At 49.6% G+C, this 25491-nt stretch overlaps 1 protein-coding gene across 2 annotated transcripts in view; it reads left to right on the top strand.

Moving 5' to 3' along the window:
* The window catches only part of LOC113260779 (palmitoyltransferase ZDHHC11), a 47993-nt gene extending 22796 nt beyond the window's left edge, over positions 1–25197 (top strand). For both annotated transcript variants that reach the window (XM_026506632.4, XM_057312146.1), the window contains exons 8-14: positions 1367–1457; positions 5427–5461; positions 7673–7757; positions 12800–12837; positions 14736–14829; positions 20698–20743; positions 24355–25197. In XM_026506632.4, the coding sequence (XP_026362417.1) occupies positions 1367–1457; positions 5427–5461; positions 7673–7757; positions 12800–12837; positions 14736–14829; positions 20698–20743; positions 24355–24746 (781 nt within the window). In that variant the 3' untranslated portion in view covers positions 24747–25197. The remainder of the gene's footprint in view (positions 1–1366; positions 1458–5426; positions 5462–7672; positions 7758–12799; positions 12838–14735; positions 14830–20697; positions 20744–24354) is intronic.
* Positions 25198–25491: the final 294 nt, after the last annotated feature.

The following is a 25491-nucleotide window of genomic DNA, read 5'->3' as shown; positions in this document are numbered from 1 at the left end:
GTTATTCGGTCGTTGGGAGGAAACATATTCCTCATTTCTGGAATATTTACTTTCAATCTAGTGTTCTCCTCTCCAACAGGAAAATGAGCTAACTTCGGCTGTTGACAGGCCGTCGTTGAGGAAGTGCAGTACAAACCTCTGGGTGCGCTGGGCAGTATGCAGCGGTGGCCGTTCCTTATTGCAGAAGTGTCCCTAGGGGAACCTGATAGCTGGAGAGCCCACTGCCTGGACACTCACAGCCTTCTATTTTCGGCAAAGCCTGCTACAGCATGTCAGGATATCAGTTCCTAGAGATCAAGGAATATGTTTAAATCACTTGACATGAGGCCAGTCCAGAAAAGAACACCTCCCTCAGTAAGTGCCCATGGAGTGGGGTGATGTTGATCACTGGTGTATTTTAGGGGAGAACTTCATGTAGGACTTTCCGAAGTGCTTCTCTCTAATAGTAGTTATCAGACCAACTTATTGGGAGTATCTCTTCTGGACTGTTTATCTGCTGTGGGGGTAGGATCATACGTATAAGGACATCACTTGCCTAATTTCACAGGTGTTCCACTCAGCGAATGTCCATCAAGTGCTTTGTATCAATTTTCCATTGCTACATGGCAAATCCCACGAATTTAGTGGCTTGAAACAGGACTTTTTATCTCATAGTGTGCATGGGTCTCATGCCTGGGCAAATGCAGCTGGGTCCTTGCCTGGCGCCTCTCAAGGCACAGCCACGGTTCACCAGGTCGGCTTTCCTTTCTGGAGGTGATGGGGAAGGCTGTGCTGATCTAGGCTGATTCAGAATGCTGATAGAATTTTTGTTTTTCCACACTTTCCACATTGCCCCTCGGTCTCTAAGTCAGTAGTGGTGGATTGAGTCTTATACTTCAGATCTCTTGGACTGCCTCCTCTTCCTCATTTCTCAATTTTTAAAAGTTCATGTGGTTACATCGGACCTACTTGGATAATCGAGGACAATACTCCTGCGTTAGTTTCCTAGAGCTGCTGCAAGAAACGAGCACGGAATGCCGTGGGCTCCAAGGCCCATCACTTTATCCACTTGTAACTGAGCCCTGCTGTACCCACAGGGTGGGCACCATAGCAGGAGTCCTGCCTCTGTGGCCTCCCACTGGCAGCGGGTGTAGACCTTTACCAGTGCAGCTCCTGCAGGGTGTCTTCCATTGTGCAGTCAACCCAGGAGCACACAGACAACCTCCCAGGAGCTGCTGTCTCTGAGGTTCTGCAGAGGAGGGCATCACAATAACGGCGAGTGCATGGCACTTGGCAGCAGTCAGTGGTGCTCTCTGAGCTCACTGCCCAAAGGAGGGCCCTTCTTTGCTGATAGGAGTCTTTCCTTCCTTTTGCCCCATCCCTGCAGAGAGAAGCACAAGGAGCTCCAGCCACTCCGGAAGTGCCCAAGTCCCTGTTCCACCACTGCCATACACCCAGAGAACTCCTTGCTGCCAACGGTGAGCTCAGAGCCACAGGGCACATGTGTTGAAATTAGGATGAGAGCCAGATGAAGGGTCTCCGGCTCCCCCAGGAATGAGGACAGAAAATGCTTGAAATTGCTTGTTTGACTGATTTGAAGCATTTACTTGGTCCCCAGGGGTGCTACTCATATGGGAATAATGGTGGAGAGGGGAGTAGAAGAAAAAGTGAGGGACAGAAAATATTCTTAACTGTGGGGCTTGTATTGCGTGTGTGTGTGTGTGTGTGTGAGAGAGAGAGAGAGAGAGAGAGAATTGGGGGGGAGAGAAATGCAGTACAAACATGGATTTACTAAAACTCAGTGATATATGTGTGCTTTAATGAAGGGTACTGATGTCTGCACTCAATGGGCTTTGAAGTGCACCAGAAAATAAAACGATGGGTGGATAATCATATGGTGAAATATATACAGCAAAGCTCTAACAATGATAGAACCTAGGTGTTGAGTATTTGGACATTCTTGTAAAACACTTTCAACTTTTCTGGATGTTTGAAATTTTTTATTAAAAAAATGTTATGGAATCACTGTAAGAAACAGACGTGGAGTAAGGGGTGTATGGGACGTGTCTGCTCTTTACAAGATCAGGCCGGCAGGGCTGCCTCCTTTTAGACCCACGTTCTGCAGCTGTCTGGGAGTTTCTGGTGGGTTACTTTAAAACAGGGTTTGTGACTATGCTGACTTTTTAAGGTCACAGGTGAATTTACGTTCTCTGTGGGAGGAGTTTCATCTCACCAAAGTCCCTGCAAGGCATCAGAGGGCGAGCTCCTTGTAATAATTTAGACGTAGGAAGGGGTCCACACCCACCTGTAGTAACAGTGATATTGTCGGCAACACCACCTGTAGTGACAGTGATATTGTCGGCAGCACCACCTGTAGTGACAGTGATATTGTCGGCAGCACCACCTGTAGTGACAGTGATATTGTCGGCAGCACCACCTGTAGTGACAGTGATATTGTCGGCAGCACCACCTGTAGTGACAGTGATATTGTCGGCAGCACCACCTGTAGTGACAGTGATATTGTCAGCAACATCGTTTTCCTTGCTTGAGCATCTACTGGAAGTTTGGAGACACATTTAGTGGAAACGATCACGCCTCCAACCTGTCCCCACTCCAGACTCAGCCACTAAAAAGTGACCCTCATTCCAAGCCATGAGCAGATGGCCACAGACTTTTCTTTACTGCCATTAAAACCACGGTGACCCTATGTCCCAATTTGCCTGCGACAGTCCCATTTGACACCTGCTACCAGCCCTGACGATGTGGCTGCCACTGTGACAGACACTTGTCATTGATCATTACGTTAAATCCTGCTAAGGATTCTCCCAGACACAGCTTTATTATTTCTATTTGGTGTCAACAGGATAGAATAAGGCCAAGCTCACCTCCTAAATGCACATAGATAAGTTGAAGACTCTGAGAGCTGAGACCTTTTTCTGTCCCACCCCTAGCAGGGCAAGTTCTTGTCAGTATTCAAGAACATAGAATACCAAATATGCATAATGACTTTTTAATGTAAAAACGGTAACATTATAGGCTTGGGTGTCTTAAATTTTTCTATATTTAAAACGTCCCAAGGTTGAAACATGCTTTCTTAAGAAAGGGAGTGATCATCTACTTAGTTGACATGAATTACCAAAATGGATTCAAAAAGAAATAGGAAACAAAGACAACCACTAATTTAAATTTCTCACAAAGATCCCAGGTCCTGATGGTTTCATTGATAAATTCTACTTGATATTTTAAGAAGAAAATAACAGCACTCATGCACATCCTTTCAGGAACAGAGAAGGAAGTAGCACTTCCCAACTCACTCTGTGAAGTCAGTGCACAACACCAACGCCAGACAGTGTCATCCCAACGAGGGACAGCATGAGCTGATGTCATTCATGCTTATAGAGGCAAATATCATTAACGAAACATTAGTAAACCAAATGTAGTTACAGAGAAACAGGATTATACACCATGACTAAGTGAGGTTTATTCCAGGAATGCAAGGTTGGTTTAACATTTGAAAATAAATTAATGCAATAAGCATATTAATAAAACAAAGAACATTAAACATATGAGCACATTGGTCAATCAGAGAAAATATTTGAGAGGATAAAAACAATTCCACAACCTGGGGCATGGGGACACCCTTCACCTGATAAAGAGCACCAATGAAACTTAGAGCTAATTCACACTCAATTCATTCTGAATACTTTCCCCTTAAGATTGGGACAAAAGCAGGAACGTCCACTTCAGACTTCTATTTGACATTTTACTGAAGTTCCAGCTAGTGCAATACAGCAAGAAATATAAATTAAAGACATAGATTTGAAAATAAAACTGTATTTATTTGCAGGAAACATGCTTCTAACAAATCTGTAAAAAAATCTGGTAGTAATAATAAGATAGCTCAATAAGGTGGTAGGATACAAAATCAATATAAAAACCTCAATTATATTTCTGTATACTAGCAATGAAGAATCTGAAAATGCTACTACGAAGACTATTCCGTTTGCAATAGCATTGAAAATAATAAAAATAAGATAATAAAACAAGTGCCAAATCTGTATACTTAAAGCTACAAACTATTGAGAGAGACTGAACACAATCTAAATAAATGGAAAGATTCAGAATACTCGTGGACTGGAGCACAAAATATTGTCATGATAGCAGATTTCCCCTAAATTGATCTACAGACTCACCATGATCCCTACTGAATTTCCGGCAAGCTTTTTTTCTTTTCTTTTCTTTTCTTTCTTTTTTTTTTTTTTAAGGAAATAGCAAGCCAATCCTAAAATATATATAGAAATTCAGAGGACCTAGAGTGACCCAAATAATTTAGAAAAAGAAGCAGCAAATTGAAGACTTACACAATCTGCCTTAAAAATTTATGGTCAAACTACAGTAATCAGGACAGTGGGGCTGGCATGAAAATAGACACACAGATCAGTGGGACAGAGTAGAAACTCCGGAAATAAAACCTGAGCCACGGATGTTAGAGGGGCAGGGCAATTCAAGGGGGGTAGAAATGAGAGTGTTTTTGATAAATGGTGCTGGAACAACCGGATAACCACATGCAAAAAAAAGAACTTAATACCTAATTCACACTATACACAAAAAAATAACTCAAAATCAATCATAGACCTGGATTTAAGGGCTAGACTATAACACTGTAGGAAGAAAACAGAATAAGGTTTTTGTGACCTTGAGTTAGGCAAAGTTTTCTTTAATAAGATACCAAAACGCTATTAAGAAAAAAAAAAAGAAAAATTGGACTCCATAAGAAATAAAGCATTTGTTCTTCGAAAGTCACCATTACAAAAATAGAAAATATAAGTCACAGGCTGGAATAAGTACTTGGAAACCATGTACTTATATCCAGAATATATAAAGAACTCTCAAAACTTAATAAGGAGAAACTGCCACATTTTTAAAATGGGGAAGAGATTTTAATAAACGTCACCAAACAGGATATGTGGGTGGAAAAAAAAACACCTGAAAAGGTGTTCAACATCGTCCACCATTCGGGAAATACAAATTAAAACCACAGTAAGATAGCACTTCACACCATTTAGCCCGGCTCTGTCAAAAACACTAACAGTGCCGAGTGCTGGTGGGACGCAGAGAAACCAAAGCCCACGTGTCAGCACTTGAAAATAACAAGGGGGTTTAAACGTGATGCCCCTTTGGAAAGCAGTTTGGCAGGTTCTTAAAAACTTGAAGACATTCTTATCATCGGACACGGCAATCCCACTCCCGGGGCTCTTCCCAAAGAGGGACGAGGACACCTGTGCTCGCGGGGCGGGTGGGAGGAGGTGTGCTCTCCCTCCGTGAGACCCCTTCCGGGGAGGTCTCTGAGACCCGCTCACTTGACACTGACTGATAATGGACTGGATTTTCTGAAAGAATAACCTGGGATCAACAATTCTCCTTTTTCTTCGTTTTCATTTATGCAGCAAGCGGAGGACGGCCAGAGCTCATCCACACAGAGGTGGGTTGTGCGCTTGCTACAGTAGTTTGATCTGAAAGTGCGCTGCCTGCTCTTCGTTACTCAAATTATTTTGGAAAGTAATTCGTCTCTGATGGGATGTTTTAAAATAACGTGTGAAATTGCTTCACTTCACATTAACGTATTCACCATCTTTTTGACTTACCTTACTTGCGGGAACCGCAGTTCTGCGCTCCCTCTGTACCGCTGACGTCTGAACTGATACGCGAAAGTCCGTGCTCACTGATTGTCTTTGTCAATCGGAGAACACGTGGGGCGTTGAGTTCGAGCCTCCTCCTTACGACGTCTCGTAATCTCTGATTTCACGTTACTCCCAAAAGCCCCGGAGAGCCGCACGCGTGCACACAAGCACGCACAACTGTTTCCCTGCAAAATCACAGGGGCACAAAGTGGCCCATTGTGAAGGTCACGATCCAGGCTAAGTACACATTTTTGTCTCCACATTGAAACTGTGTAGCCGTGAAAAGTCATCGAGAGACAAGAAATATGCTCACATTATGGTAGGTGTCTTAGTTTGCCAGGGCTGCCAGCACAAAGGGCCACGGAATAGGGGGCTTAACCAGCAGAAGTGTGTGGCCTCACTGTGCCGGAGGCTGGAGCCCGAAATCAAGGTGTCGGCAGGGTTGTAGGGCCTTGTCGGCCTCTCTCCTTGTCTTGTAGATGGTGATTTTCTCCTTGTGTCTCTTCACATTTCCTATTTTGTCCCTTTCTGGTGAGAATAATTGAAAATTAATGCACCAGGATCATACATTTCCATCTTAAATGTTTTTTTTCAGATTGCCACATCAGTGAGTATTCATTATAGAAAATTTGGAACTTCTAAATATTCCCAGTGTACAGATGAAAGTCTTCCCTTCCCTCCGCCCGACGGTGTCCACCGCTGGCATTTTGACTGGCACCCTTCAAGTTTCCCACATGTGGTATTTCCGTGTGCGTCATGCACAGGAGTTTGTTTTATAAAGTCAGAATCCTGTGGTACGCCTTCAGGAACCTGCTTTTAAAACTCCATGTATTGCGAAGTTTGTTCTGTTAAGAGAAAGAAGCACGAATTCACGGTTCCATTTTGAAGGTGTATGCGGCTTCTCATGGTGGGGCCTTCGCATTCACAACCCAGTCTCGCCTCTCTGACGGGAAAGCTGGGCGACTTGACTTGTGGAAAGGGAGCACTGATGTGTCAGGGAGCACGGGTCGGCTGACAGATCCTCTGCATGTGGCAGAAAATAACATGCGGGCAGCCGTTTTCTGTGGCGGGAAGCGTTCCTAGGGTAACTAGGAGTGTGTGCCCCGCAGGGCCAATGGGGCTCGGACGAGCCCACAGCCTTCAGGTCACACCCGCTTGGCAGACCAGACTCGGCGTCTGGAGACCAGCGCTTGTCTGGCCCTCTGGACGCTCACCCGCTGTGTAAGAAGGTGTTGGTGCTTATGGAGTCAGAGGACATTGATCACAGACTTATTTTAGAGGAAACTCGGAGTCAGGCTTGCCAACACAGCACCGTCTGGGGGTAGCCAGCGGACCGTTCGTTGGCACAACTCCTTTTCAACTGCCTGCCTGTGGGAGTCGCAGTGACCAGATAGGGCGGCATAGAGAGGGGAGCTAGAGGTTTAGGAACCGTGCAGGAGCTCCACCCTGCCGAGCTCGCCGGGTGCCCAGCCTCTAGCCACCCAGCATATGAGCCCACGCAGGGGCTCCACACACCTTCCCCATCTCACGGTCTCCAGTCAGTGACACCGGGGCTTCTGCCTCTTGCGGGACAGCAGTCAGTGTGTGGCCGGGGTTGCGTTCATTTCGGGAGGTGCTGGAGAAGAATGCACCTGAAGACTCATTTGGGATACTGACAGAATGTGTGTCTTCTCACTCTGTCACCTCCAGCCTGCAAGTCAGGGGTGGGCTGGATCTCTTTGCATCACTCTTCCTCATGTCTCTGAGGCCCCTCAGCGGCCCCTCTTGGGTAATTCCACGTCATCCCACTGTGGTGGTTGAGGTCCCTGCTGCTCCCGCAGCCCCTCCCCTCAGGTGCTACTCCCTTGCCCTCACTGGGGCTTCCCAGTGTGCAGCAGACCTGAGGGGCTGCAGAAGAAGGGAAAACCGCAGTAGGGAGCCCGTGTGATGCTGTGGCCTGTGGCTTTCAGCCGCTGTCTGCATCCCCTTTTTGCTGACCTGTGTCTCCCCTTCCTCCTGCCTCAACCTGCCAGAGTGACGTCCAAGGAGCTCCTGCTGCCAGATCTGCACCCGTGTCAGTCATCCGCTACCATATGCCCAGAGAACGCATGGCTAAAGGTAGGTGAGGGGCGGCCACACATGAGCCTCAAATACAGGGGTGAGAGCCAGTGTTGGGTCCCCAAGAACCAAGGGGAGGGCAGTATTTGGAATTACTTGTTCAGCTGGTTGAAAGCATTTATAGTGTTCCCAGGCATGCATCTCAAACAGGGACAATGGTGGGAGGGAAATACAAGGGAAATAAGGTGGATGACACAAATATTCTAAACTGTGGAGCATGTGTGTGAGCAGAGAAACACGATAGAAAAACGGGTGCTACCGGAATGGAAGCATCACATGTGCTCTTGGGTGACGTGTGTGGACATCTGCAGCCAGCACCCCAGCAAGCCCCTGGCAGGACTCTGTCCTGTCCCCCGGGGTCTCAGCAATCCACTCACTGTCACAGCAGAAGGGCTCCCCTGCTCATCTACCAGGTCAATAGGGAGGAGGGCCATACCCAGCCCACTGTGTTCATTATGCAGCCTGGACTCACAGTTCCATGTTGGAGACACTGGAGGCTGGTCTTCAGTGGGGACTGGGTGTGACTGGCCAAGTCACAGCTTTAACCATGGGCAACAAAATGTGGCACCACCCTCCCCACCACTTGCTCCCATCCAGCCTCCTGACACACATGGAGACCAGGGCAGTGCCCCATTCCATTCCATCGGTACCCCAGCCCTGCCATCCCTTCTTGGGTGGTGGGTGCCACACAGCTTTTGAGTGACAGGAAAGACAGTGCTCAAGAAGCAAAGACATGATGACCAGACAGGTATTGACCATGTGTCCCACCTAGTTGTGTCCAGGTGAGAGTACTCAAGTCCCCTTTGGCATCTGGCTCTTGAGCTCACCTCTTGAATGTGTGATAGAGCAGTCTCAGGGCCACCTCATTTCCATCCTGTCTCAGTAATCCAGGTCAGCCGTGACCATCCATTGCCACTCTGCTGGACACTTGTCATCCATCATCACGTTTAATCCCTCAATGGGTTATCTGAGACAGATCATCATTCCCACTGTGATGGCTAAGATTAGAAAAGGCTGGGATCCCCTCATAAGTGTGGGCAGAAATTTGAGACCTCAGTGGCTCAAACCCTCCCCACCTCATGCCCAGGAGGACACATTCTCTTCTGCTTTCAAAATGGTAAATACCAAATAGGCACATATGGCTTTTAATGCAACAGTAGTAATAGCATGGGTTTGGGTCTCTTAAACATTTGTACATTTAATTCTAAATCTTCCAATGTTGAAAAATGCATTCTCACTTAAGAAAGATAGTTATCTTCCAGTGAATTTATGCAAATTAGCAAACCTCAACAAATAAAAGATAGAAAATCTCCAGCCCTGGTGGCTACACTGTTGAATTCTGCTGAACTAAAAAATAATAATAACAGCTTACACAAGCTCTCCCAGAAAACAGAGGAGGGGAAACCCGTTCTGTGAGGCCAGTTTCAACCTGATACCAAAGCCAGACAATGTCATCACAAAAGAATACCATGAAGCAAGAGCCTTCAAGAAAATACAGACAGAAACCATTGACTAAGTATTAGCAAACCAAATCTAGCAACACACGGGATTAAATACCATGGCCATGTGAAGACCAATTGACCTTATACAAAATATTAACAGGACAATAATAATATAATGAAGTTAATTCAGAAAAAGGAGTTGCCAGTAAGAAACTCTCATTCATAATAAAAAATAATACTCTCAACAAATTAGGAATGAATTGAAAAGATCTTCATTCTGACAATGAGCACCTATGAAATACAACATAATTCCTGGTGAAAGACTGAATACTGTCCCTCTTATGACTGGGAACCAGGCAAGGATGTCCACACCCACTACTTTTATTTAACATTGTACTAAGGTTCCAGCCAGTGAAATAAAACAAGAAAAAGGAATAAAGAATAGAAAGTGAAACTGTTAATCGCAGACAACAGGGTTTTAAAACAAAAACAAAACCAAAACAAAGAAAAAAACTAGTAATAAAATAGCTTTGCAAGAAGCAGCTAAAGAGCTCTCTAGTAAGCTCTGGGACATTTCTCTTCAGCGTTATGCAGAGCACATCTGAAATCACTTACAGTCCGCAGCTGGCTTCAGGAGCCTCTGTGTGCCTCCAGCCATCTCCACAGCAAATCGCTTCAGCTGTGGTCAAAGTCAAACTTTCTCAGTTGCCTTGGTTGACCTAGAAATGTTTTAAGTAATTTGCCATTATCTGGAATGGAAACAGTTACTAAAAAAACAATTCTCTTTTGGGGTGCCTAGGTGGTTCAGTCGGTTAAGCATCTGACCCTCAGTTTTGGCTTAGGTCAGGGTTGTCACATTGAGTCCTGTGTCAGGCTCCTCCCCTGGGCACGCGGCCTGATTAAGATTCTCTCTCCCTCTCGCATTGTCCCTCCACTCTGTCTCTCTTTCTCTGTCTCTCTCTCAAAAAATCTCTTTTGACTTTGTGTTATTAAAGAAATAACTTAGCAAGTTCAATCATGTTTCTATATTTGACAAAAATTAAACTGAAGATAATATTAAGTGTTCCATTAATAATAGCATTAAAAATAATAAATCTAACAAAACTGGAGTAAAATCTATACACTGAAAGTTAGAAATCATTGCTGAGAGAAACTGAAGACATTTAAAATAAATGGAAAGATATACAATGTTCATGAATTGGAACAGTCAATATTGTTAAGATAGCATTATTCCCCCAAACTAATATGTAGACTTAGTACAATCCCTATTGAATTCCCAGGAGGCTCTATTTTTTTAAGGAAATCAGCAAGCTGATCATAAAATGTGTATGGAAATTCAGAGGACCTGGAGTAGCCAGAACAATTTAGAAAAGAGAACAAAATTGGAAGAATTATACAACCTGACTTCAAAACTTACTAAAAAGCTACAGGAATCAGGACAGTGTAGTACTAGCATGGACAGACAAATAAGTCAATGGAATAGAATAAAAAGTCTAGAAATAAGCCTTTACATTTATGGTCAATTGATTTTAAACAAAGGTGTCAAGGCAATCCATTAGGGAGAAGTGAAACTTTCAACAGATTGTATTGGAACAATCGGATATCCATCTTGAAATAAAAATAACTTAATACCATACTTCAACTATATAAATAACTCAAAACTGATCATACACCTGAATTGAAGAGGTAACACTTCAACACTTCCAGAAGAAATTATAAATTGTGATTTTGTGTTAGGCAAAAGTTTCTTTGATATGATACCAAAAGCACTACCTACTAAAGAAAAATATGATGTATGTAATTATTGTAAAATGTCAGATTAACACATCATCATCTCACACAGTTGCCTTTTATGTGTGTATGTGTGAGAAGATCTACTCTCAGAAAATTTGATGTACGCTTGCCACAATGTGCATGTACATAAGGTTTATTTTTTAAAAGTCTTCCTATGGGTAAATCTATTAATGAACTTTTGACCCAGGAATTGGGCTCCTGAGAATGAAAACAGACTGCAGGCTTCCTGGATTCATCCAGCTCTGCCTGTAACCTTGGGCAGGGAACCTCATTTGTCTGTGCTGGTTTCCTCATCTAAAGGGGGACAATAAAATTATCTCCCTATCAGGGTTTTGTAAAGATTAAGTGAAGACAACTTAGGAAGCACTCAATTGTTTGATATTATTACCTGAAGGAGTCAGTCATAAATGTGGGCAAAGCTGAGATGTGTACTTTAACATTGTTTACAATAATGAAAAGTCTGAAACAATCAAAAAATCCAAAATCAAGTGAATTATTAAGCAAAATAGGCTGAATATCCAACTTTGAAAGATGAAGGATACGCTATCCACAAACCCCCTAGGAAAACGTTTCGCAGAACTGTCCTCTTAGGGACAAAGGGAGCCCGTGCTCACTGCGTGCTCATGTGAGTGGTGCAGAAGAGACCCAGACCTTGCCAAATGAAGATTCCGGCTATGAAAATTATATAATAACTTTTTAAAAAAAGATTTTATTTACTTACTTGAGAGAGAGCTCAAGCAGGGGACGGTGGGAGGAAAGGCGGACTCCCCGCTGAGCAGGGAACCCGATCCTAGGATTCCGAGGTCATGACCTGAGCTGAAGGCAGATGCTTCACTGACTGAGCCGCCCAGGAGCCCCTATAATAACATCTTTTAAATGCTTATGATACAATAATGGGGGAAAGCAGTATAAAATTACATTTATGGCAAATTTGCAACTGTATAAAACAAAAATCCTATAAATGGGGAAATAAAGATTGATGGGAAATGCTGAGAAATGCATTAGGATGATGGAACTCTGGATAAGTTTTAGTTTTCTTTTCTCTGTTTTCCTAAGTGTTAAGTATATTCACATTATTCTTACAGTAAAAAATGTATGTAATAATATTTAAAATTATTTTAAAATTTAAAAAGAAGGAAAAGAAAAAACGGTGCATTGGACTTCATCAGAATTTAGGGTTAGATTTGAACAAACTTACGTGGAACAACGCTCAGCATCTTTCAAGATGAGGGAAAGCGAGTTACAGCCACAGGAAGAGGCCCCGCCACCCACAAGAATGGCGGCGGCACGAAGGATGTGCCATGAGCCGGTCAGTGCTGATCAACAGAGTCGTGTCCGTCGCCACGGGCACAGACCGTGGCTAAAGCGACAAATCCGGGGTCTCCCAATCTGGAGGCTGGAGGCCTGAGATCCGGGTGTTGTCAAGGTTGGATTCTTCTGAGGCCTCTCTCCTCAGTCCTGCTCGTCCTCGTGCGGCCCCTCCTCTGTGCACCTCCGTTCCCGCCGCCCCGCACACAGACCCGTCGCCGAGGTCAGGGCTGCCTGGTGACCTCACTTAACATGCACCCTCCGTATGGGCCCCATCACCACTGCAGGCACACTCGGGCTGCCCGGGGTCGGGGCGCCAGCTGCAAAGCAGGAGGGCACAGAGGGAGGTGGGGGCACAGTGGGGAGGGAGGCGCTCTCCTGCACAGACCCCTTCCCGGGCCAAAATGAGCTAATCATGGACTTGGATTTTAAGAATAAGCTCCACGCCGACCACTCCTTCGTTTCTCATGCTATGAACTATCGTTTACACCCTTGCAGGATACAGACAGCAGGCCGACTTCGTCTTCTGCACTTGGGTAAGTGTGTGGGCGTCCTGGATTGTCTCCTCTGTCTGGAAAATAGCCATGTACTCGTCCTACCCGCCACTCCCAAGGGAAAGTCTTTGATGGAATATCTCACCACGCTGGGGTGATGGGTCGGAAGACAGAGCTGTGCCCCTGACAGCATGGCCGTGGATGGCCTCTCCAGCGGCTCCCCATGCTGGCTTTGCTTGGAAAGTTAGAATGATGCTTCTCTGCGTCCTTCCCCAGCGATGGGAGCTAGCTGCAAGATGAGTGGTGCTCCTTTATTCTCCCGCGAGCGTGCGCTGCGATCAGAGGGCGAAGGCCCTTGTCTTGTGAACAACAGTGTTGGGCCGAGTCAGGGCTTGTCCTTTTGCCCCTTCGTCGTCATGGGGCTGCAAAGTCGGTGCCCACACCGTGCCCGCTCTGCCCACAGCCACGCACACGGGGCCCCAGAAGCACACGGTCTTTCCACCCTCCGTGCTGTGGGGGCAGAAATCTCCCCAGGCAGCTCGTGGCCCAGCTTCCCGCACATGTTCTAAAGCGTAAGATCAGCTGCAGGGGATCGTTCTGACTTCTGTCCCCATGACAAACCAGCACAGCCAGGACAGGCCTCCTTCTCCTGCACTACTGAGTAACGGGAGGCTCACGGCACAAGCGTCAGCAAGGTCTGGGTCTCTTCTGCACTACTCACATGAGCACGCAGTGAGCACGGGCTCCCTTTGTCCCTAAGAGGACAGTTCTGCAAAACATTTTCCTAGGGGGTTTGTAGATATTGTATCCTTCATCCAGTGCCATTTAATGCAATTTAAAATAAAATTAAAAAGCACAGACATTTACTTGACTCTCACCCACTAAACGGGCACATACACTTCTCCCTGGGAGAGGCTGCTCTGGCCCCCCAGGAAAGGACCCCACCCCTCCCCTGCACTGCCCTCTGCTCTCCGTACCCTCTGGCTGCCACGGCCCTGGCCCAGGCTCTTGGGGGGTCTTTGCTGTGACCACGAAAGTTATTGTGCTGACGGTGGACTCAGATGGCCATGCAGAGGCTGCGGGCAGGGACGAGGACAGGATACTGGAGGGGATGTGAGGGAGGCCGTTCTCTTGCTCGGAAGAGAGACTCACACGTGGTGCTTGTGTGAACTGGTCCAGGTTCCCCTGGGGGCCCCTGAGACCTCCTGACTGGTAAGGGCACACGGCGTCACCCCGCACCGAGCTGGCTTCCGTCGTTGCAACCCAGCAGCCCTGGGTCATGAGGCAACTAAAGCACTATTAGTCCTTTTTTGTTGCAGAAAATGTTTCTGTGGTAGCCTAACAGTTGGGATCCAGGTGACCAATCTGCACTTTAGACACCCCCTACCCCTGCTCCTTGGGCCTCACCTGCAGTAGCAGGGGGTCTGGGGCCTAGAGGTCAGGCCAGCGGAGAGCACTCCCGCCCAGGGCCTCGGTGGGGCGCTAATCACGGCCACGTGTTAGTGGGAAACTTGGTTGAACTTCACGCAGCCTCTCGTCCTGACGGTCAGCCGGACTCACCAGTCTGTTTATGCGTCGGTGATGTTCGGTTCGCGGACTGTGTAGAAATCAGCAGACAGAATGAGTCTGTGAATAAGGAGGAGCTACCCCACTGATGAAGCTACTTCTGTCTGGTTTTAAAGGCGTTTCACGCAGCGGAAATCCGTTGTTTAATTTTCTGCTGCTGGTGGAAGCGCAGGGTCCTTCCCAGGGGAGCCTCCCACCTGCCTCTTCTGCAGGACTCCCCTGGGCACACAGGCAGCCTCCCCGGCACTGCCTGTTCCCAAGACTGCAGACAGGAGGGGACCCCGGCAGGGAGACGTCCTGCAGGGCCCCTGTGTACTCACCCACAAAGTGGGGGCCTCCTTGGTAACGTGTTTCTCCGTCCCATCCGACCCTAGCAGACCCAGGCGGAAGGCGCTCCAGTCTCTGCCCAGGTCCTCAAGCCTGATCTCCACCACTACCGCCGGCCCAGAGAGCGCCCTGTCGCTGAAGGTGAGCCCGGGGTTGCTGATGAGCGAGCTCAGACCCAGGGGTGAGAGCCCGCTGCAGGGCCTGCGCCCCCCCCAAAGCTGGGGTCGGCGTTGAATTCTGATGCTTGTTGCCCTCGCGCTCCGTGCTTCCTGGGCACCGGGATGCTGCTCCGAGGGCGGTAAACGTGCGTGCGGAGTGGGAGGAAATGCACGGGGCAGATCACGCTCCTGACAGGCCCGTGCATGTGGGGTAGAGGCAGTTGGAGTCCCCACACGGGTGTCCCCAAGCCAAGCCTCGAGGGCGCGCTCCGCTGGCATGCCGGTGTCGCCGTGCGATAGAGGACATAGGGCAAGATGCTTGCTGCAGTAGACGCCCAGTGGTAGTGTTCCGGGGTGTTCTCTGTGTAAGCCTTTCAACTTTCTGTGTGTTTGGAATTGTTCATAGTCTATGCTGGGGAATAATTCTGTAGGAAGCAGATGGGGAATGAAGATGGGCTGTGTGTAACTTATGGTCAACAGAGCATGTGAGCCACACGTGGGCTGGAGTGAGGAAGCCTGCAGATGAAGGGTAGGTGTGGGCAGCCTGCGTGGCCAGGCCACAGGTCAGGCAGGCGCTGCACGGTGCTGGCTGTACCAGCAGGTGAGTACAAACCCTGGCAGTTCAGAGCAGCTGGGAACACAGGTTCTCGTGTGCTCCCTTCCAGAGTGACTCGCAGGACTGCCCACCACTCCCAGCCAGTGGGGCCTGAGGCTCAGGACAAAGCTCGTGAACCCTTGGCTTTGAGCTCGGAAAGCCCCCCCCCCCCCAACCAAGGATGCAGACCCCGGCCCTCAGATGGCCATACATGGTCACTGAGTCCACACCCCCAGACCAGCCTGGGGCCTTCTCCCCGCTGCAGGCTTGGTCCAGAACCCACATCTGATCCTGATACCCTGTGCGCCCTGCTTCACGCCAGGCCCACCTCTCTGTGGGCGACCCCAATGCCTGTAGCTCTCAGCAGAGTGGTTAGAAAGGAATGGGGGCGCCTGGGTAGCGCAGTCGTTAAAGCGTCTGCCTTCGGCTCAGGGCGTGATCCTGGCGATCCGGGATCGAGTCCCACATCAGGCTCTTCCGCTATGAGCCTGCTTCTTCCTCTCCCACTCCCCCTGCTGTGTTCCCTCTCTCGCTGGCTGTCTCTCTGTCACATAAATAAATAAAATCTTTAAAAAAAAAAAAAAAAAAAAAAAAAAAAGAAAGGAATGGGCCCCATAAGGTACGCTTGAACTTTGGGTCCATTTGGGTATGGAGACATTACTGGTTCCACACCCCAGAGTAAGTTTCTTAAATCCCCCTGAGTCTCTGGGTCTCTACAAGGAGGTTAGGGCGTATGGCTCACTTCCCAGAGCGTGATGTCGGACGACTTGGTGAGGGGTTGTGAGCACTGCTGCCCGGCGTCCAGCTCGGACTGTGGTCAGTAAATGCTAGCCCTGCCTCCCCGCCCCCACACCTTGTTTTAGACCTTGGTGCACATTAACCATGACCCTTGTCTGGGGCACAGACTCATTACCGATCTATGTGTGACCTGCTTTCTAAGTTTATTCCGTATTTTCTTTATTTCTGGTGTCAGATGAAGCACCAACCACCCAAGAAAAGGCAGTGTCCTGATGCGGTCTGCATCTGCGTATGCGGCCCCGGCCACTCTCTTTTTTCTTGTGTTTTCCTTTTACTTCCCATGTTTCTGATCATACCTATTCCTAAAAAATACATACATGCAATTCACTGGATACTCTTTATTTCACAGAAAGACACAGTGTGTATGTGATGTTTGGAATTTGGGGGAATCACCTTTTCACTTAGTACTTAATGGTCAAGATGATTGTTCCCTGTCTCGTGCTGCTGAGTCCATTTGCGTTCCTTCTGTGACTCTGTCTTCCTGCCCCACATTCACTCGTCCCCTCTGCTGTGGGCATGCACGATGGATGCCCCTGCATGGGTCTCTGTAATCAGCAGCCACTCTTCAAGATAAGGCCAGACTCTTTTCTAAAGGGGGTACTCAGTCTGCACTCCCACAGAAGCATATATGAAACCCCGTGGGTCCATATCCTCCCCAACACCTGGGGCCACAAACCCAGTGGTGCGGGCTGGCAGCTTCCTGTCCCTCCCAACCTTTCTCCCATGACTGATGCTGCTGAACGCGCATTAGCTTTGTAAGTTTCCTCCTATGCGAAGTGCTTGCTCTTGTCCTTGGCCCATTTTCCTGTTGGGCTCTCTCTGCTTTTCTTACAGATTTATTTGAATTCTTTATGTATTCTTGACACAAACCCCTTGTTAGTTGGGTGAATTACAGAGCAACTTGACTCCATGCTTAGTTTAACCTGACGTTTGATGAGCCAGCACCATAGCTTTTAATCTGCTCACACTTACACATATTCTATGATAACGCTTTTTGTCTTGATTAATCTTTAACCCAAGCATCTAAAAGAGAGTCATCTATACTTTCCACTACAAGGTTTCAACATTGAATTTTGAGAGTTGCGTTCTGTATGGTTCACTGGCATGTTGGTGTGAGGTAGGGATCCAGCTTCGTCCCTTCCATGTGGGTTTCTGTTGTTCCAGCTGTAGTCACTAAACATCAAATGGACCCTCTTTTCCCCACTGATCTGTTTTCTGTATACCTCATATATTTTTTATTCCACAATGCTTTCACTACTGCCTTTTTTGTATTTAGTTGAATTTGCATACTGTGCCATTTTTATTCCCTTCTTTCCTTCTTATATTTTTTAGTTATCTTCTTACTGGTTACCTTGGGGATTACAATTAACATCTTAATTTATAAGAGTCTAGGTTGAATAATACCAACTTGATTTCAGTACCATACAAATACTCCAATCCTATACATCTCCATCCCTCTTCTTTTATATTGTTAAGGTCACAGATTACATCTTTATACATTGTGTGCCTATTAGGAAAGATTTATAATTATTGTCTTATGAATATGTCTTTTAAATCACATAGAGAAGAAGAGGACATACACACCCAAAGTACAACAGTCCTAGCTTATATATTAACCTGTGTGGTTATCTTTATCAGTTCTTTATTTCTTCTACTGCGTAAAGCCTCCATTTTAGCCCCAAAAGCCCCCTTTAATATTTCTTATAGAGAAGGTCTGTTGGTCATGAATTCTCTCAGCTTTTGTTTATCTAAGAATGTCTTAATTTCTCCTTTATCCTCCAAAACCAGTTTTGTTGTATTTAGAATTCTTGGTTGGCAGATTTTATTTTCTTTACAGGACTTTAAATGTGCCCTCTGGCTTCCGTGATTTCTGATGAGAAATCAGCCGTTGATCATCCTGAGGCTCCTTGTACAAGATTAACCACTTCTCTCTTGCTGCTTTCAGAATCATCTCTTTGGGTTCTGAAAATCTGGCAGAGCTGTGCCTCCTGGTGTGAACCCTTCTGAGCTGATCTTGCTTGGAGTTAGTTGAGCATGTTGGATGCGTAGATCCATACCTTCCCTCACAGTTGGGAAGCATCAGCCAGTATTTCTTCAGATAGTTTGTCTCTCTGCCCCCTCTCTTCTCCTTCTGGCTTCAGGTCCACCAGGTGCTGTTCATGTTCCTTCATTCCATTTTCTCCCTGGTCCCCAGACTGGATAATTTCAGGTGTCTTCAAGTTCACTGATCCTTTCTTCTTCTGTTCAAATGTGATGAACTTCACTAGTGAATTTTAAATTTCACACTTTTCAGTGGCAGAATTTCTGTTTGGTTCCTTTTTGTAATTCCTATCTCTCTATTGATACTCTTTTTTGTTCACTCAGTATTTTCCCGATTTCCTTTAGTTCTTTGCCTTTGCTCATTGAGCATATTTAAGACAGCTGATTTAATGTTCTTGACTACTAACTTAAATGTCTGGGCTTTTTCCGGGAAATTCTGTCAGTCCTTTGAATGGGCCATGTTTTCCTATTTCTTTGTATGTTTTATAATTTTTGTTGAGAACCGGATATTCTGAGTATTATAATGTGGTAAGTGTAGCTATCTGCTCAGGGATTGTACATTTTTGAACTATCAGATTGTGACTCTTCCAAACTACTTTTGCAAAGTATGTATTTCTTATTGTGAAGTTTCTCTGGTTATCTGTGTGGTCAGCCAGTGATTTCCTTAAATGTCTGGCTGCAAATGGGGGGGAAATGTTCCAATAGATGCCCCCGAGGGCATCTAATGCTGCCAAGGTGGCCAGGACAAGAGAGCACCTGTGCCGGCCCCTCAGGGCATGACCAGACCAACAAAAGGCACAATGCCCAAGTTCTGGAGTACAGAGTTCCTGGTGCCTGCCCAGGCATTAGCTGCTCCAGGAACAAGGGCTGTTCTCCAGCAGCCACAGCAGGACTGAGAGTGGGTGGTCACTGGCTTGCACACACCGCTCACTCAGGAGGGACAGGTAGTGTCCCTTCCCTGGTGCTACACATTGTCACGGTGTCTGGTCCAGTTCCAGAGTCTGGAACAGTTGACCCTGGTGGCTCTCATCAGCATAGTGGCTCTTTCTGAGGAGGACTGATCTCTCCTGCTTCCTGCTCCAGCACTTTGTCCTCAGGTGAAGGATGCTGATGCACGCACAGACGTGGTTGTCACCACCCTCCCCACACACCCCTATCCCATAGCCCTCCACTCCAGCACTTTGTCCTCAGGTGAAGGATGCTGATGCACGCACAGACGTGGTTGTCACCACCCTCCCCACACACCCCTATCCCATAGCCCTCCACTCTTCCACTGCCAAGCTCTGTGTTGTTTTTGCTTTCATTCTAAACCAGTTGTGTGCTTCCCTATATTTTCAGTAATACCTTGACCACCTTTGCTTCCTGAGCCCCATCCCCTCCTCTACCAGGATTGCTGGCCGCTCCATGGCCATCTTTGGTGGATGCCCTGCTGTCACCCGTGGGCTGGGAAGTTTGATGGCAGCAGTCATCCACCTGGCTGCTCAGCCTGTGGCACCCCCAGTTACCCATCAGAGCCCCACCTCCAGCTCAGCACCCATGACTGCCTCTATGATGGATCCCCTGGGGGCCTCTCCGTCTTGACAGTGTGCTCCTCAAACCTTGGCTTCCTGCAGTCTGTTCCCATTCGCCTCGTCTTCTCCAGGGGATGGTCATTCCTCATCAACAAGGGCTTCCCTTTTGTTTCCTATAAAGTTCTATCTTATTCACGCATCAGTTTGTATCTTGACTGTAATTCTCAAGGGCTGGCTCGGGGAGGAAGACCGCAGCACACTCCAGATTTAGAAGTTTCCCAGAAACACTTGTACTTGGAGGTTTTTCAAAACTTTTAAGGGAAAATTGGGTACAGCCACAGTGCCTGGTCCCTGCTGCACGCAGCCCTGAAAGGTAGAATGAGCACTGTCCCTGGCCCTTTGGCAAGCACTGTGCTCCCCCCCTCCTACCTGCTAGCCCACGTGAATGGGATGACGAGTCACCTGTTGGCTGGCCTGACAAGGAATAAGCCTCCTACTTTCAGGAGGTGGTGTGAAGACACTCGGGGTTCCTGGGTAGCCAGAACTTACCACCAGCAAGCAGAGTTGTGTGGGGAAGGTGCCAGGGAAGGGGTGGCCTCTGCTGTGTCCTTGTTGCCCCTTTCTAATGCTGGGGGTCCAAATGGGCCCCCTCAGCCTCTGTGAGACCCTCGCACTCATTCAGCAAAGCACCACTTGTCTCCATTGTGACGTGTGTGCAGACGGAGAAGCCACATCCCCCCAGCGCACTCCTGTCAGCAGCCCCACATGGAAGCGAGTGCTCTGAACTCAGGCAGCGAGGTGATTGCCCGTGTCCCGGAGCTCGTCGGGGCAGAGCCGGGTTCGTTTGCCCCCTTTGGCAGTGCAACAAATGCTACACCCATACCCCCTGTTACTCCTCTCTCTGCAGGGTTCAAAGGACCAACGAGAAACAAGGCAGCCTGTGAGAGGAGAAGGTAAGATATCTCACAGTTTGGGTGTTGAGCTCTACCCAAATTTGATTCTCGAGAGTTAACTATTTTCTCCAGAAAAAAAAAAAAAAAAGAGGGAGAAATCACCAATGGAGGGTCAAGGGCTGGGACAGTGTGTTCTCAGGGACACGGAGGACAAGCCTGAGCTCATGGAGAGCATCTGCAGCCAGCCCGGCATCCCCACGCTCGCCCGCCACCTGCTGTGTGTGCCACAGGGCAGCCAGTCCAAGAGGTGGGGCCAGACACCTGCAGATGCCTCGGCTGGCAAAGCGTCAGCAAGTAGCTGGGAGCTGGCCCGGCCATCCTTCTGTGTGGCCACCTGTCTGAGCCGCGGACCCCAAGGAGCAGAGGTGGCCAGCTTGGTAACTGGTGTGCAGAGCAAGGGCCACGGAGAGTCCGATTAACGACCGGAGCAGAAGGCTCCGAAAGCTCGGCCTCGGCCACCCGTGTGCTGTCTGCCCAGTGATGTCGTCTTTCGCACATGTGATCCTTGCAGGCTGCTTCTGACACGGTGTCACCTCATCTACAAAAACGTTCACCATGACAATGCCTCCCTTCCGAGCACACAGTGCTCGAATACGTTCGCCTTTTCAGCACGCCCATGATGAGGAATCAGCGGCTCTTATTTCTAGAGAAGGAGGTAGAGGCTGAGAGGCTGAGTTTGGTTTCTATAGGATTCCAGAGAGGACTCAAGTTGGATTTTAAGAATCATAAACTACAAATGAGTGTTGTAAGTGATGGGGCCTGAGCCTCAGGTCTGGTCACGTGGCAGGCTGGCTCCCAGGTGGGCTGATACCACGGGGGGGGGGGGGGGTGTGCATGCCACACACATGCACGTGGGTGCTCGTGGATGGCTGAGAAGCTGGGGATCCTCGGGCCAGGGACAGAGGCCAAGAGAAACCCAAAGAAAACCCCATAGGCACCGTTAACCCTGGTGAACTCGATTTTCACAGCTTTCCAGGAGGGAGAGAGATGACCAATCTCAGAGCACAGCCAGAATGGGGACCCCAAATGTCTACACCCACATTGTGGAGGCGAACCAGAAGGAACCCCGTTCTCCACCCTGTGGGACACAAGAATAATCAGCCATCTCAAACGGTGGGGTGAAAGGAGCCGAGAAAGTCTCTGCCACCAGCTTGGAAGAACAGACCATCCCCAAACTCCTCAGGCTGAAGGTTAACTTGGCGCGATTCTGGACCCGTCATCACAGGTGCCGGGAGGAGCGAGGAAGAAATGAGCCGTTCTCATCCCACACGGCTGTGCCCTCAGGAAAACCAAGGCCGCCGCAGAGACAGGCGCACAAAGGCATCTGGCTCGCGGGCCAAATGCAAAGTAACTGTGCTTATTGTCTCAGGAAACAAAAGGCAAAGTGAAAAACATCTGAAGAGAACAGAAAACTGTTGTTTAATTTACGAGCGTATCTGAAAAAGAACCAAATAAAACTCAGGGCTGCAGAAAACATCACTGAGGCTCGACGGCTCACGGGTGGGTTTAGCAGCACGTCATCAGTCAGCTGGAACCTGTGAGCTTGAAACCAGAGCTGGGAGTCACCTGGCACGCGAAGGCCGGTGCAGAACGTGGAGGACCGTGAGCAAGGCGGGGCTGGGGTCTGCGGTGTGATTGGGGTCTTGGGGAGAGGGGGGAGGTGTTTACGGAGGTGAGGCTGAGAACCCCACAGGTTCTCGGAGTCTGATGAGTCCAAGAATGGCAAATAGGATTCTAGAAATGTCGTGAGCCAACCAACAAACACCAGAGACAGAGAAAATGCGTGTTTTTAAATAATCCGGTGATACAAGACAGAGCCCCTTCCAGGGAACATGGGTTAACCTCACTCGTCCCAGGGGAAGCCTCCGGGACGGTGGGGCCGCAGCCCGGCGCCCTCCCGGCTCCTGCACATCTTAGCACGAAGGTGAAGTGGGCGTTTCTACATCAGTAAGGAGCGCTGGGGATGAAAAATAGACCATCTTCCACAGCATTTTAAAGATGAGGTCTAGGAGTAAATCGAGCGAAAGACAGGCAAGACTTGCAGAGAAAAGGATAAAACTTGAGAGAACATTCTGAGGAGCCCTACCGAGTGCAGACACAAGCCCTGCTCACGGACCGGGCACCACGGTGTCTCGACGCCAGGCTCCCGGATAGGCCAGCGCGGGACGCCAGCTGGAGACACTGCTCCTGAAATGAGTGTGGGATTGCCAAGGGTCCGGAACAGCCAAGAGCCCGGAGAAGCAGGGCAGTTCAGGACGGCTCGTCGTGCGGCTCCCGTCAAGCTGTTACCTGAAGACAGCGTGGCACCTGTGCAGAGATCACCGTAGAGCCAGCGTGGCAGCTCCGATGCCGTGAGCACGTCGTGGCACACGCACCCTGCTTCTGGCAGAGGCTGACTGAGGAGCCAGACTGGGGGGGTTGTGATAAATGCTGCTGGCAAGGCTGGTGCCACGTGGGGAAACTCTAATGAAATTAGACCCCTACCTCATACTGTTTACACGAATTAGTCTCACGTGGACTAAAGACGTGTGAAGGGACAGCTGTAAAAACTGGAGGATAATATGGGGAATATCTTTACGTCCTCCTGGTGTCTGAGGATTTGTTACGTAAGATTTTCTGGAAGGCACTAACCGTATAGGCGGGTGGACAGAAAGGAGCCCGCACGAGATGAAGGACTTGGGACACAGTAAGGGTGCCACCAAAAGGGGAAGCGTCACACCGAGAACTGGAAGCGTTTGTAAGTTACGTCTATAACTGACAAAGGGCGAGTATGCAGAGTATATAAAGAACTATGACCCCATAGGGAAAAAATGACCAACGACGAACGGGCACGTCACAGAAGAGGGGACCCAGAAGCCGGCAAACAGGAAAAGTGCTCGACCATCGCGGTCACCTGGGAAAGGTCACTGAAAACCGCGTGTGGTGGTGGCATGGTGTCCCACCACCGGAGCAGGAGTGGTCTTACACGGACTGGCCAGGGTGGGCCCGGGACGTGCACACGGCGGGTGGGCTGGCCCAGCACCGGGCCCTGCAGACTGCAGCCACGCGGCCCCCCCCCCAGCCCTTTCCAGGTACAGGTCGGGAAAAACGCCTGCCCGCGGCCCCGGGAGTCGAGAGCATTGCTTGTGGGCGCCGCCGAGATGCCGAGCACGGGAGGCCCACCTGGGGACACGCCCACGAGGCAGCGACAGGGCGAGCGCAGGCTCGGGGGACGGGAGCACCCAGCCCCTGTGGGAACCGAGGGAAGGCTGCCCGCATGGCCATCCGTGGGACACACAGGAGCCCCTGGCCCCGGGGTTCCTCATCTCGTCGTTCCTGTGAACGTACATCCGTGCGTCCCCCACCCTCCTGAAGTGGGATATTTCTCACGGAAATACCCTATGTGACCATTCGCTTTGCTTCTGGGCTCTGGCAGCTCTCACAGTGGGGCAGGGGCGAGCGGGAGGCGTCTCGCCGTCCCGCACTGCGGGGCTCCGTGGGCAGACGTCCTGCGCAGAGCCGGGCACCCTTCCGGCAAGAGGTGGGGACACGCGGCACCAGGAACCCGCCTTGGCCTTCCTGGCGAGGGGCCGACTCTGCACCCCTCACCGTGGCTTTCCTTCGCGCCGCAGGAGCCGAGGAACCGGCGCTGGCCAAAGGCCCTCCCCAGAAGCCCTCCTCCTTGGAGGTCCCGGCCTGGGAGTCGGACCTGGAGACCCTCACGCTCCTGTACCTGCTGCCGCGCGGCAGCCAGAACGCGCTGTCCCGGGAGGACGCCCGCTCGCGGAGCCCGCAGGCCCGGGCGGGAGTGCCGGCCACAGCCACCTCCGCCGAGGAGCCAGGAGAGGGCCCGGCCATCCAGGGCCCGTGCCGTCTCCAGGACAGCCAGCTTCCGGAGGCGACCACAGAGGTGGCTCCGGCCAGGGCTGCCCCGCTCAGCCAGGCTGAGGACCCGCCTGCTGCTCAGGGAGAGACCGAGGTCGCCCTGCGTCCGCAGGGGGAAGCCGGAGATCACGATGCCTGACGGCCTGGCAGGGGCCGGCCGCTGTGCTGAGAGTGCAGCGCGTCCTGGAAGGTGCAGGTCCGGGTGTCCCTCCTCCCGCGCAGACACAGTGGCGCCCAGCGGCCTGGCTCCCTCCAGAGGGGAGCACGGGGCTCTGGCTGCAGAGACTCGGGTAAAGGAAGGGAACCGGAGCGCCTCCTGGGACTTGGGCCACGTGGGGAGCGTTCCAGGAAACCTGCGTCTCCCTGGTGTGGCCTCCGAATTGTAAAGGCATCGGTAGCTTCCCAGACATGCCCACACGTTGTGCCAGGACTCAGGACGGACCTGATGGGCTGTTTACACTCGTGTCGTTGAGCAATGATAGCGGTTATGAACTTAAGCAGCTTTTAAGGAAATTCTTCAGAATTTCTTAGGAAGTTATTTACAGGAAATAATAGAAATCAATTTTATTGGCAATAAACGTTAAGTCAGTCTTGGTAAATTTTACATTCTTGGGTTTCAGGTGGCCTTTTTGGGGGGCTGGTGAAGATTCGTGGCCGAGACCCTCCTGCCCCCTGCCCCCTGCCTGACCTGAGCCGTCTGGCCCTGGGCCCTCAGGTCCAGTGTGCACCAGGCCCTCCTCTGGGCCTGCAGAACCGGCCCCCAAGCCTGCCCCCAGGTGGGAGAAGCCCCAGCCAGCCCCCTGCCACCCCCAGCTCCCAGGATGGCAAGGGGCTAGCCTGAGTCAGGCCTGCCATGGGTGGTGACCCTCCGTGGGCCCAGCCGC

Source organism: Ursus arctos, unplaced genomic scaffold (assembly GCF_023065955.2).
Source record: "Ursus arctos isolate Adak ecotype North America unplaced genomic scaffold, UrsArc2.0 scaffold_15, whole genome shotgun sequence".
Classification (NCBI taxonomy): domain Eukaryota; kingdom Metazoa; phylum Chordata; class Mammalia; order Carnivora; family Ursidae; genus Ursus; species Ursus arctos.
Note: the sequence above shows the minus strand (reverse complement) of the source record. Positions and strands in the feature narration are given on the sequence as shown.